At 42.8% G+C, this 14,026-nt stretch overlaps 1 protein-coding gene across 2 annotated transcripts in view; it reads right to left on the bottom strand.

Annotated features, from left to right (window-relative positions):
• LRRC43 (leucine rich repeat containing 43) overlaps positions 1-14,026 on the bottom strand; it is a 227,860-nt gene that overhangs the window by 62,188 nt on the left and 151,646 nt on the right. For both annotated transcript variants that reach the window (XM_069214927.1, XM_069214928.1), the window contains exon 8: positions 8,641-8,780. In XM_069214927.1, the coding sequence (XP_069071028.1) occupies positions 8,641-8,780 (140 nt within the window). The remainder of the gene's footprint in view (positions 1-8,640; positions 8,781-14,026) is intronic.

The raw sequence follows: 14,026 nt of genomic DNA, 5'->3' as shown, positions 1-14,026 counted from the left end.
ACAAAATACTGCCTGTGGCATAGGTAAGTCACCCCTCTAGCAGGCCTTACAGCCCTAAGGCAGGGTGCACTATACCACAGGTGAGGGCATAGCTGCATGAGCAATATGCCCCTACAGTGTCTAAGTCTATTCGTAGACATTGTAAGTACAGTGTGGCAATATTTAGTATATGGTCTGGGAGTTTGCCAAAACGAACTCCACAGCTCGATAATGGCTACACTGAATACTGGGAAGTTTGGTATGAAACTTCTCAGAATAATAAACCCATACTGATGCCAGTGTTGGATTTATCACAAAAATGCACACAGAGGGCATCTCAGAAGATGTCCCCTCTATTTTACCCACTTTTGGCGGCAAGGCTGGAGGAGATAATGAGGAAAACAAGTAGGAGCCACCCACCAGTCAGGACAGCCCCTAAGGTGCCCTGAGCTGAGGTGACTCCTGCCTTTAGAAATCCTCCATCTTGAGATTGGAGGATTCCCCCAATAGGATTAGGGATGTGCCCCCTCCCCTCAGGGAGGAGGCACAAAAAGGGTGTAGCCACCCTCCAGGACAGTAGCCATTGGTACTTCCCCCCAGACCTAAACACACCCCTAAATTTAGTATTTAGGGGCAACCCTGAACCCAGGAAAGCAGATTCCTGCAACCTACACAAAGAAGAAGGACTGCTGACCTGAAAGCCCTGCAAAGACATCAAATGACTTGGCCCCAGCCCTACCGGCCTGTCTCCAGACTCAAAGAACCTGCACAGCGACGCATCCTCTTCCTTTCCGCCGGAAGTGTGAGACTTCTCACTCTGCACCCAACGCCCCCAGCTCGAGCTCCAGAGAACAAACACTGCAGAGAGGACTCCCAGGCGACTGCGACAACGTGGGTAACCTGAGTCGACACCCCTGTACCCCCTCAGCGACGCCTGCAGAGAGGATCCAGAGGCTCCCCCTGACCGCGACTGCCTGGTAACAAGGAACCTGATGCCTGGACCAAGCACTGCACCCGCAGCCCCCAGGACCGAGAGGCACCAACCCACTAGTGCAGGAGTGACCAACAGGCGGCCCTCTTCCTAGCCCAGTTGGTGGCTGGCCCGAGAAGCCCCCCTGTGCCCTGCCTGCATCGCCTAAGTGATCCCCGGGTCCCTCCATCGCTTCCTATAGCAAACCCGACGCCAACTTTGAACACTGCTGCTGAGGGTGTGTTTTGTGTGCCTGTTTCTGTCCCCCCCAGTGCTCTACAAAACCCCCCTGGTCTGCTCCCCGAGGACCCAGATACTCACCTGCCAGCAGACCGGAGCACCCCTGTTCTCCATAGGTGCCTATGTGTTTTGGGCCCTCCTTTGACCTCTGCACCTGACCGGCTCTGTGTTGCTGGTGCGATGACTTTGGAGTTGCCTTGAACCCCCAACAGAGGGCTGCCTATGCCCAGGAGACTGAACTTGTAAGTGCTTTACTTACCTCAGAAACTTAACCATACTTACCTCCCCCAGGAACTGTTGATTTTTGCAGTGTCCACCTTTAAAATAGCCTATTGACATTTTAACGTATACTGTGTGTACTACTGCTTTAATTCAAAGTTCCTTACTTACCTATGTGGAGTACCTTGCATTTTATGTATTTACTTCAAATCTTGAATCTTGAGGTTCTAAAATAAATTAAGAATATATATTTTTCTATATAAAAACTATTGGCCTGGAGTTAAGTCTTTGAGTGTGTGTTCCTCATTTACTGCCTGTGTGTGTACAACAAATGCTTAACACTACCTGCTGATAAGCCTACTGCTCGACCACACTACCACAAATTAAAGCATTAGAATTATCTAATTTTGCCACTATCAACCTCTAAGGGGAACCCTTGGACTCTGTGCACACTATCTCTCACTTTGAGATAGTATATACAGAGCAAACGTCCTACATTGGTGGATCAGTCGTGGCGTCTAAGACTTTGCATTTGCTGGACTACTCAGCCAATACCTGATCACATTACTAAATTCCAAAAATTGTTATTAGAAACTGATTTTTGCAATTTGAACTATTTTTCTACATATTTAAAAGTCCTGCCAGGGCCTTGTGTAAGTCCCTGTTAGCATTTCTTTTAGAGTTTAAAAGTTTGTAAAAGTTTGGATTTAAGTTCTAGAAGTAGTTTTTAGATTCTTAAAGAGTAATCCCAACTTTTAGAGTGATAATGTCTAGCACAGATGAGATGGTGGTGGAACTCAACCTCATCCCTTACCTGCATCTAAGGATGTCAGAGTGAAGGACTGTCTGTAAGCTAAAAATATAAAAACTGGGCCCAACCCTACCAAAGTAAAGCTCCAGGAGCTTTTGGCAGAGTTCAAAAGGGACCACCCCTCTAAAGATAATCCTTCAAATGGGGAAATTAGTGAACAGGAGGATGAATTCCCCCCCACCTCCTGTCCTAATCAGGGAGAACAGGGTCCCTCAAACCCTGACTCCTCAAATCATAGAGAGACTTGTTCTTCCATAGGGGAGTCCAGTACCTCTGAAAACACCGAGGGTAGCCTCAATGAAGATGACCTCCTGTTAGCCAGGGTGGCCAAAAGATTGGCTTTGGAGAAGCAGCTCCTAGCCATAGAAAGGGAAAGACAAGAGATGGGTTTAATTCCCATCAATGGTGCCAGCAACATAAATAGGGTCAGAGAGAATACTGACATCCTAAACATCCCCAAAGGGATTGTAACTAAATATGAAGATGGTGATGACATCACCAAGTGCGTCACAGCTTTTGTGAGGGTTTGTGCAACCAGAAAAGTAAGCAGATCTCATTGGGGAGCTCTCCTTTGGGAAATGTTCACTGGAAAGTGTAGGGATAGACTCCTCACACTCTCTGGTATAGATGCAGAATCTCATGACCTAACAAAGGCTACCCTGATTGAGGGCTTTGGATTCTCAACTGAGGAGTACAGGATTAGGTTCAGGGGGGCTTAGAAAACCTCAAGCCAGACCTGAGTTGATTTTGTAGACTATTCAGTGAAAACACTGGATGGTTGGGTAACTGGAAATGAAGTGCATGACTATGTTGGGGTTTATAATTTGCTTATGAAAGAACACATTTTAAGTAACTGCTTCAATGAAAAGTTGGATCAATATCTGGTAGACCTAGGTCCAATTTCTCCCCAAGAATTGGGAAAGAAGGCAGACCACTGGGTCAAGACTAGGGTAACCAAAACTTCCACTGGGGGTGACCAAAAGAAAAGAAAGGGGTTACAAAGCCTCCCCAGGAGAAAGTGGGTGACACTAGAAATAAATAAAAAGAGTCCTCTGTAGGCCCCCAAAAACCAGACCAGGTGATTGGGCCCCAAGACTAAACCCAAAACAAAGGTGGGTACCAGGGTAAGAACTGGGATGCCACTAAGGCCTGCTGTATATATAAAAACCTATTGTCCTGGAATTGTCTTTGAGTGTGTGTTCCTCATTTATTGCCTGTGTGTGTACAACAAATGCTTAACACTACCCTCTGATAAGCCTACTGCTCGAACAACACTATCACAAAATAGAGCATTAAAATTATCTAATTTTGCCACTATCAACCTCCAAGGGGAACACTTGGACTCCGTACACACTATCTCTCACTTTGAGATAGTATATACAGAGACAGCTTCCTACAACTATCTATTGGCTATCCCTGACCAATAGATAATGTGAATATTCTGAAGGTTCATTGAGCACAATTAGGTAACCAAGAAGAAAATACCTTTGAAGAATGTGTGCCTACAAGGATTTTCTCTGGAAATTTCTCATTGGGCCCTTATTAGTCTAAGCTAGAAACTATAAAAATACCTCTCATTTCCAGCAAAAACTGTCTTACATGACTATAGTAATAAGTATAGTGTGCCTGTTGATGACTGTATACATGTTTGTAGAACAAGACGTTGGTGAATAGGAATCTTGGTTCTGAAGAAAGCCATGGACTCTTTTTAGAGCCACCACATAGTCTAAAACATGCTGACCCGTTCAGATTGATGTAGCAGAAATGTAATTGCTACCCTTGATGTCACATTGATCATCTATATGTGACAATTTATGCATCTTGTTAACTGAAGTACTAATGGATTCATTGCAAAATGGTGCACTGACAGCTATATTAATGTGGATTCACTGTAGGTTATTAGACTAAAATGTTTTGGTAATTTCTATGTTATACTTTATCATGTTAATTAATCGTGTGCACTAAAAGAATAAAATATTTCAAGAGAGAAATGTTTAAAATATTACATGCAAAAGCTCAAGATTGCAGTTCTGCGCCATACTTAATGCGTTATTAATGAGTTATTTTGTTTCATGACAACTGACAAAGCCTATTAATTTTGGATTTATATGTTGAATGTTATATGTACTTATTTTGCAAAACAGAATGTGCCGTTTTAATTCACTTTGCTTAGCCTAAGTGAGGCATGCAAGGCCCTGTTTCTGATTGTGTTGAAAAATGTTTAGTGTTCTTGCTAACATGAACTTTCCTTTCAGGCTTCGTTTCCATGAAATGCTAGTTTGGTAATAGATGCTCTATTGTTTTACACATAGTGAGCCTGAAAAAAGTAACCTTGAACACAGTACATTCAGGAACTGTGGATCTAGACTATGATTACATTTGTTTCAACTCGCAACCATGAGCTAAGATGGATGTTTTCTACATGCTGCTAATGGGAATCTCCACAATGTTGCAGTTACATGTCACATAACTGACTTTCATTGGACAATTATACCTCCTGCGTCATATGGATTGATGGATGAATGAATCATTTTGCACTATGGACTTTAATATACCGTTCCCCACTGGGACCAGCAGCCTTTCTCTGTAGTCTGTCTCTGAGAGGTACAGAACTCTCTATCCTTTCCCTTTATTCCAATGCTTTGCTGAGATTTAGAACTTTTTCCCCTCACCTCAAGAAGAAGACTTGATCGAGCTGCTGACATGCTGATGGCTTCCCTCTTTACCTACTTTTCACCAACTCTGGTCAGTCAACTTTTGCTCCAGATGTTGTTTTTCAAAACTATTTTTGTCCTTTTTCTTTTTACCTTTTCGTCCACGTGTTCAGGCCAGCACATGGTAACTACGACTTGCTACTATGTAGGGATTTCCTGAAAGGTCATGTTATAAATGAATTCAGATGTCCTTATATTAAGTTCTCTTTAAGCATACTGCCCGGTCTTTGCAGACTCTCAAAAATGGACAAATGGTCAGTATTTTTCTTTTTGAAAGCTGGCCACCAGTGGAAGGTAGTGTCAATGCAGATACATTTTCATTTACTCCCCTGCCTCTCCGGTCTGGACAGAGTAAAAATTGACAATGAGCCTCAAATTGCAGTGAGCCCAAACTAGGCAATCATATTTTCCCAAAAGGAACTAATTGGCAAAGCAAATGCTGGCTTTTGCAGAGCACTTGGCTTAGCAGGAAACTTAAAGAGGGCCTAACCTGCCAGGCCCTCCTCTGGTTCCCTCACCAACACATTCACAGATGCTGCAATTATGACCCTTACAATGGCACACCTGAAATTATAAGGTTGAGATGGAGGGTAGGGGGAAGGGGCATACAAGGACTGGGATAAAGGTGCACTGAACTCTGCAGAAATGTCCATTCATCCCTATTCAGAGGTAGGAGGGCACTGCAGCATCAAACATCAGCAACGTAAGTGGAACATGTACTCCTTTGTCTTTGTCCAAGATGCTCCCCATTTTTCTGTCATGTTGTGGCTGCTGATTTTTCTTTTGTGCAGGCTTGGCTTGTACTTGGTCTCTTAGAGCCAAAACAGAGCCCTGGGTTTTCTCTGATTTGGCTCTTCCCATGAATTGTCTGGTTCTCCCATCTCTACGGAAAACAACAGTGGTTCATAGTTGAGCAGCAGAAGACTGAGTGGAAGAAAATCAGTGAATGCTATCTAATTTATTTAAAAAACAGCCCAGTGGGCACTAGCAATGTTTATGGAGCACATAAGTGGCTATAAGACGTACTCCAAGCATATGAAAGAGACTCGCATGGTCTTTAAATCCAAGGAGGATTTGGTGGGGTGGCTTGCCAGTCAACAAGGTCAGCACAGGCTTTAGCCCCTGCTGCTGTGGAGGAAGATCACCCATTTTTTCTAGAGATCCATGTGGCCTGCCAGCGATCTCTATAATAAAAGTGGATCCATTGGGGCAGCATATGCACTTTCATTACTGTTAAATGCTAAGGGAGAGGTAAGAGGAGGGGGCAGGGTTTTGAGGGTGGGGATGTTAACTGCTTTGAAGCGTCCACTAGCCATTGTCCTTTGCTTTGTGGCAGCAAATACCCAAAGTGGGGTTTAGGGGTTCCTGCAAGGAAAAAGACAAAAGTTCTTGCTGAGCAAGAAGTCTTCTCCCTGCACTTCAGCAACATTTGAACATTTCCTTCCTGAGACCAGAGTGCCCCACTTGCCAGTCCTGGAAGGAAGGATAAAGCAGTGAGAGTCACCAACTTCTTAATAGGGCAACTCAACCTTCACTGTGAATTGGCGGTCCTTTGGCAGTCAGGCCACCAGGTCATGTGTATCCACTGGCAGAGCCATTACCGTCTCTGGCAGTGGAAACACAGCTGTTCCCCCATCTAAATGGGGCAAGGAGGTACAACCTTGGCAAGGCGGGAGCACTATTGCTATTAGACCATGCTCCTGCACTGCCAAACTCTTAAATTACCCAGTTAGACAGTTGCTAATAGTACCGAATAACAATGTGGCATTGAAACAAATCGTTCCAGAAGACTACAATGGCGGATTCTGACCCACTACAAAACAGTTGGAGTAGGGAAAAGGCAGGGAGCTTGATGCTTTCTCATATAAATGCCTTATTTACCCTACTCCATATTGACTTGCAGTATTGGTTTCAAACGTAGGACAAGTTCAACTGCCTTTTAATAGTAACCATGCTGATAAATTGAGTTCAGAATTGATTGAACAGACAAGTACTGATAAATGGCACACTCTGAGGAAAAGGGGAATGCAAAAGGGGCATTACAAGGAAAGCGTCTTGAATGAGGGTTTTAAAAACCATGCATACGTGAATTCAGATATGTACATACTGAAGGAAAGTAAGGACAGAGGTAATTGTTCAAGACTTCCAAATAAAAGGGAATTAGCACAATGCAAGATAGTACCTGGCTTCAATACGAAGATATTCTTACAAGTAGAAATGGTAGTTAATTCATGAAACAACCTCCCAACAGAAGTGGGGACAACAGCAGTGAGATTTGCACTTTAGAAGGTTCTTAAACTGGACCTTATTACAGCCCTATTGAAAGGACCACGTGGAGGGTCTCTTTAAACGCCCTTCAATGTGTTACGTGCCTGCATAGCCTGATGATGGAATCCATAACTCTGAACTTCACAAAACTGTGAAATAAATACATATTATTGCTAATTATGTCCATGCTGAAAATTCTGCTGCAAAAACTTTTTTTATTAGACTGGCACAGTTATGTCTAGAATAAGCTGTGTTTCACATTCTGATCAAAACTGAGAACGTCAAAGCAATTCAGCAGGTTTTTAGAAACAATCTGTCATTAAGGAGTAAACAGCTTTAAGTATTCATGAGTTCCAAATAATGAGCAGTATGTCTTACTTTTTGGAATTCACCAAGAGCTTTCGGTCACTGAATACTTTGTACTTATTTACTTCCATATTCTCAAAAGGATCCTGTAGTGACTGTCACCATTTGGGTGTGAGGAGCCTACATGTGTCTGAATTCATGGTTACAGATGAGATGGATGTTCCTATGATAACCTGATAAAGCCTTTGATGAATATGAAAGAGAACCAGTAGCCAACTATAAATATTTGTAAGGTGATGCAGTCAAGGCTGTTTCCCTGGGAAGCTTGAAGAGTGGGGGGAGGCGCTCTGGTTACTGGGGGAGGGAGGTTTTGTACCAGTGCAGCAGTTTTAAAAGCACTGCAGAGTTCCTTGTATATCCAACAGTTTCCAGGCAACAATAAAAGTGCCAAGATCACTCTGGTGATTAACGTGCCTGCTGGGGAGAAATCACGGTTTTGCCTAGTAGAAGTTTGACTCATCTAAGGAAGCACATAGGATTAATACCCCTGATGCAAAGAATGTGTACTATGCAGATCACAGAACAGTATTATAAGTGCATAGCTCAGTGTTATACTGCTTTTGTCACAGAGCTCCTTTTCTTACTGTGCAATTGATAAGGAAGAGCTGCATGCAAACTGCATGGTACAGGTTAGGAAGTTATGTTTTTTCTTAGTCTATAAGTATCCTAATTTTGCAAAAAGAAGTTTTGTTTGGGTAGAAATAAATTGTTATTAGTAAAGTCAACCCTAACCACTGTGTTAGGTTCAGAATCCTGAGTTTATACTTCCCCAGACAAAGCACTCTTAAAAAATGCCTACCAGTTTGGATGACGTGAGTCCTACACCTTGTAGTCTCCTTTTTCAACATTTTCTATACACTGATTTACACACATATGATTCACTGTCTCTGCATGTGTGTGTGATGTGAAGTGTTACAACACCCTACTGGTAGGAGAGGCGCAATAAAACAAATGGCACATGGGAGAGAGGGGCTATGGAGAGATGAGAGGCATTGTTATAGGGTGGTGGTGAGGGAATCTCGAAGAACCCCAAGTGCAACAAGCAATGGCCTGTAATGACTGTACACACTAACCTTTTCCTCAATAACAGCCACCGTGGTCCCATGGAGGAGGAATGCCTTGAGTCCTAGTAAATCTCCCAAAACGTGCTCCTGTCGGTAGTTGTTGTCAATTACTTCTTCCCAAGACTTGACAGCAGTGCTGTATGAAGAGACTAACCAGGAAAGATTACCAGCTAGTTAAAATGAACTGCGATATTTAATACAACGTATCACATGTACACATATGCTACCTGGCAATATAGGCTAACAAATTCCTTTACACCATTGATAACTCCAAAAAATGCATTCACCCTAATGAACAACACATACATGTATAATTTGTAAAATAATAACTATATATAGTTTAACTGTAGCTGTATTGAAATGTTTATCAGTCAATCCCACTGTAGGTGACTTTCTGAATGAGGTCTGAATTTCTTTGCCTACAGAAGGCTTAGGTTAAATCTAGGAATGGAGTTCATGTTTTAAAACAATTAGCTATTTCACCTACTCATGGTAGGCATAAAGAGGGAATACTGATTCCAAGCATGGCTGAACTCATTGTTCTTTATCTACAATGGTTGTTGCTGCGGATTACTTTAGCAGTTGGATATAGCTGGGTAAACCTGAGCAATGGGTCAAAATCACTTTTTTATATAACTCTTTTTATTAGTGTTTAAACAATCAGGTGCATTAGGCACAGCCACCCTTCACCATTACAACTTTATGTAGCATACCGGTCAGGATACCTTGGATGCAGTCTCAGAACCCCCGTCTTGCTCCCCATATGACCAACTGGTACAGTGTCTATACTTGCATAAATAAACAGTGCCATTTTCTACTTCGCGATAATATATCCAAATACATTCCCCCCTTCCCAGGTTCTCTCCTATAATTTCTCTCAGATTTCTGGTTTCTCGTCGTTCCTCCATAGACACCATACATTCTCAAACATCCTTGGAGAACCCCGGGCTTGGCACACTAATTTTTCAACTCTCATGCTCCAGTCTAGACTGGGCTCCCATGCTCACAACATCGGTGGCTTTTCCTACCCCGATTGTCTAATAATGTCATGCCTTGCCACCATTAGGGCCGTGTTACAAAAGAGGAAAGAGAAGAGGTCCAGGGTCCTGGTCCCCCCAGACACCCAGGGCGATCAACTGCAGAGTGAGATCCAGAGTGCAATCCACGACCTCAGACAGCCGGTGACCTATTAACATCCAAAATGTCTGTATCCTGGGGCGCCCTCAGATCGTGTGCAACAGTGTGCCTCTTTGCCTGCATCCCCTAAGCTAGTGGCCAGTGTCTACCCTTCCCATACAGAATTGCTTAATCCTAGTTAAGTAGGCTCTATGGAGCATCTTTAGTTGAAATAATTGGAATCCCTTCCATATTCTCGGGGATAACAGCTGGTAGTCTCCCAATCGTCATCTTCCACCTGCTTAGGTCTCTTTCCAATTTCCCAGAGGCTGTCTAGGGGAGGGAGGTTGTTGTGCAGGAGGATGGAATAGAGACATGACAGTGTATGATTAGCCAGAAGGGCTCCCAGAACCCTCCAGGGACGATTCATCTAGGGCCTCTCATGAGGTCTACACATGATTTCTCAGGAGGAGTTTCATCTGCTGACACCTAAGATACTAACCCCCAACATCTTGTATTCCCTCTATGGTTCTTCAAATGGTAACATCTCTTGTCCACACCAGATGTCGCCCGTTTTAGAGATTCCGAGTAGCTCCTATTTTCTATGGCCCTTTATCACCCACAGTCCTTTCATGACCTCAGAGTACCAGAGTGGGGTTTCTAGAGTCAGCTTGCTAATCCATCCTAAGGCCTTGGTAGCTGTGTGCCATATTTTAACAGCAATGGGTGTGGGGGCCGGCAGGGGTGTCATCCCTTTCTCTCCATAGAGTTTTCGGATATATCCCTCCAGCTCCATGGCCTGCCTGGCCCGAGGGCTTCTGCTGGGACGTGAAGGCCCAATTGTTAACCACTTGTAGCTGCATTGCCCAATAATAGAGTCATAGGTCGAGGAGGGTGATTCCGCCCTCAGCGCTGGTTCAGTGAGGGATGTCCATGCAATTTGCTGCATCCACCCTCCCATAATCGGCCTCTTAAGACATTTGTCACTGCCCTAAAGAATCCATCCAGAATTTCGAATGGAGTATTCTGCTGATGTATAACAATTTCAGGAAGCATTTCATCTTGTATAAGGGTGCCCTACCATTAGTGACAATGGCAATTTCTTACATCGTTTTGCATCTGCCTTGTAGGTGTCAAGGATCTTACCCATGTTCTCCCATGAATAGCTCCTGGTCTTTCGTTATAAGGATCCTTAAATATGTGAACCCTTTCTGTTGCTGTGCCTGGGGGGTTGGTGGCAGGCTCCCACTAACCCCTCTTTGACAGCGGAAATGCAATGGATTTATGCCAGTTGATTATAAGCCCAGAATAGGAGCCAAACACTTCCAGTATTTCCAGCACCCTAGAGACTGAACTGGCTGGGTCTGCTAGGTATACATCGGCATACAGTGAAACAAAACAATGTAGGTCCCATCTCATGCCTTGGAGCAGTGCATCTCTTTTCAGCCAGCAGGCTAGGGGTTCAACTGCCAGAGCACAGAGCGGGGAGGACAGTCCATATCCTTCACTGGTGCCCCTATCCAGGCTAAACTCCTCAGAGAAGGCTACATTTACCCCGACCATGATGACTGGGTCCTTGTGTAGCAGTTCCACCCAGAACATGAACCCTGTTCCCATCCCTATACACTCAGTAGCCCCACTGAATGGGGACATTTCACTGAATCAAATACGTTCTCGGCCTCCAGAGTGAGAAAGATGGCAAGCTTGGCTATTCTGTTGTATCTCGCGAGGTATCAGGCTAATCTACGTAAATTGTGTCTCATCGCCCTGTAGGGCATGAATCCTGATTGGTCAGCGGCCACTAGGGTGTCCACCACCTGGGATAGGCAGCTGGCCAACATCCTTTGCCAGAATCTTGGTTTCAAGATTAAGGAGTGAAATTGGGCTTCCAGGCTAATGCATCATGACTATTGTTGCCCTTCTAAGATCTCGGGCCATGACGCCCTTCTTTACCCAGAGGTTCATTGCTCTAAACAGGCACACAATGCAAGATTTTGTGCATTTAAAGGACTCTGGGAGGGTAGCCATTAGTGAGTGGGGCTTTCCTCCTTTTCATCTGACTGATGGTGTGTGCTATCTACGCTCCCCGAGTGCTGAGTCCAAAACGTGGCATTCCTCCTCGTCCAGTTTTGGTGTCAGTAGCTCATTAACAAAGTCTTTCAGACTGTGTGCTGAGGTAACCCCTCTAACCCTATAGAGCTTCACCAGGTGCTCCACAAAGGCTTGTGAGATGGTTGCCAAGGTTAAGATGTTTGGATCTTTCTTGATATTAATGGCAATGATAAATGGAATGGAATGGCATCACACAAGGAAAGAAGTGGTTGTAGCAGACGTAATAAAATTAACAAAAATGTCCAGAACTCCTGTTCCAAAAGGAGTTCCAATCACTACACAAAAGTTAAATCTGTTCTTTTGGGTTACACATCTCTAGCAGCCTTTATTTTGGAACTTAGCAACTTATGGACGTATTTCATAATCTTTATGTTGAAGTAATTTTGTTCCTATTTACAACAAATGCCATAGAACAGTTGTTCTTATCCTGTGGTCCACGGACCCCTGGGGATCCACAACTGTTTCTAAAATTAAATAACAATTAGCAGATTAGTAAAGTACATATACATGAAAAAGCAAAATTGACAATGGAAAGCTTTAAAACGCTCTGTAAATGTATAGGAATTGGATGTTGGAATCTAGAAATTAAGTTGGCATCCTTATCTTGAGTTGTAGAAGGAGATCAAGTACAGCAATCACAATAGTTGACTGGTGGCCTCAATTGAAGAAGCACTAGTATGCACAGACAAAAAGACTCCATGCATTAGGAGCAAGCAAAAGAGACATTGATAAGATACAGTCTAGCATATTGCTTAGTCTTTCAGAAACAAAGAAATAAAACTAACACTTGAAAAGCGCTACCTTTCCTATAAACAATTTACATTTTCGCATACATTTTGTTTGTGAATTAAACAAATATTCCATATTCTGTGTATTTGTATGATCTATACTTGTTTGTTTAGTTTTGTGTTATGTTTTGAGGTTCAAATCATAGAAATTGTTTAGGTGAGATTCCCCGGCTTCCAGTAGTGATTGATCGAGGATCCACAGATGTCAAAAGGTTAAGAAACGCTGCCACGTGTCTTTCTAATTTTGGAATGACCACCTTGCTTGATTAAGGGGACAAAATGTCGGACTTTTCACAAAGTTAATATATTTGCATTTGACGGACTAGATGGATATGAATAGAGTCTTCCTGATAGAGTTAGCTGGAATTAGGTCTTGGTCAATCACAGCTGATAATACAATAGCATTGTGTTGCCGGGTAAAAAAGCAATTCACATAGGAAAGAATCTGTAGAGCTGGACTCTGGATTACTCAGCAGCATTCAAACCATGTAAATAGGCAGTGCCTATGGGCTAAATTAAACGCCACAGGAATTGATCAAGGTTTACTGAAGCTAAAAAACTTGGGTTAAAGTTTGCTTTGAAAAGGATGGTTAAATATACCGTCAAGAAATGGTCTAAAGCAAGGTTGCGTGTTGGACTTATTTGAGGGCTGCTTTTATGTGGCCTGTGCTGTTTGACTGAGCCTTTACTTCAGATGATGAACAAAATTTACTTTTCCTTAAAAAAACAACAATCAGCTGGTTTATCAATGGACAAGAATAAAACAAGTTAAAGTATAGAGCTATTATAGTATAATACGCAAATTAACATTAAATTGGGGTATGCCATTAGGTTCTGTTTCCTTGAACGTCCAGATGCCAGTCTTTGGCTCTATACTGTTTAATAATTGACATGGTAACATCTCCTTTACTAAGTGCCTTTGATTGGAAATGTACAGCGATACTGAAATATGGTGCAACTGCCACCATGGGCACTGCAGATAAAATATTAAATTGCACGGAAAGCAATGGCTTTTGACACCATTTAAAATGTAAGTAAAACCAGCTTTCAATCACTACTCAGACTAGAGTGAAATAGAGTAAATGCAAGTCCCTCATCAACTAGACATAAGCATGGGCTTAATTCATTTCTAATAAAAATTTAAATCAATTTCAAATGTGATGGTTTAATATACAGTATGGATTACCATATAGCAATTCTACATTAAAAAAAAGAAAAAAATTGTGGATGTCAATTTGCCCTAGTCGATTGTAACGTATAAAAGCAAGAAAGTTTGAACTGGAAGATAAGCTCCATAAAGATCCCTTAGCATGTTTCTGACCAAATGCACCACTTGCCACAAATGATCTCAATAGTTCACTGCCCAAGGACTACCAAAA

The sequence above is a fragment of the Pleurodeles waltl genome, chromosome 11 (assembly GCF_031143425.1).
Source record: "Pleurodeles waltl isolate 20211129_DDA chromosome 11, aPleWal1.hap1.20221129, whole genome shotgun sequence".
Taxonomy (NCBI): Eukaryota; Metazoa; Chordata; class Amphibia; order Caudata; family Salamandridae; genus Pleurodeles; species Pleurodeles waltl.
The sequence above is the reverse complement of the archived record's forward strand: the minus strand, read 5'-3'. Positions and strand labels throughout refer to the sequence as shown.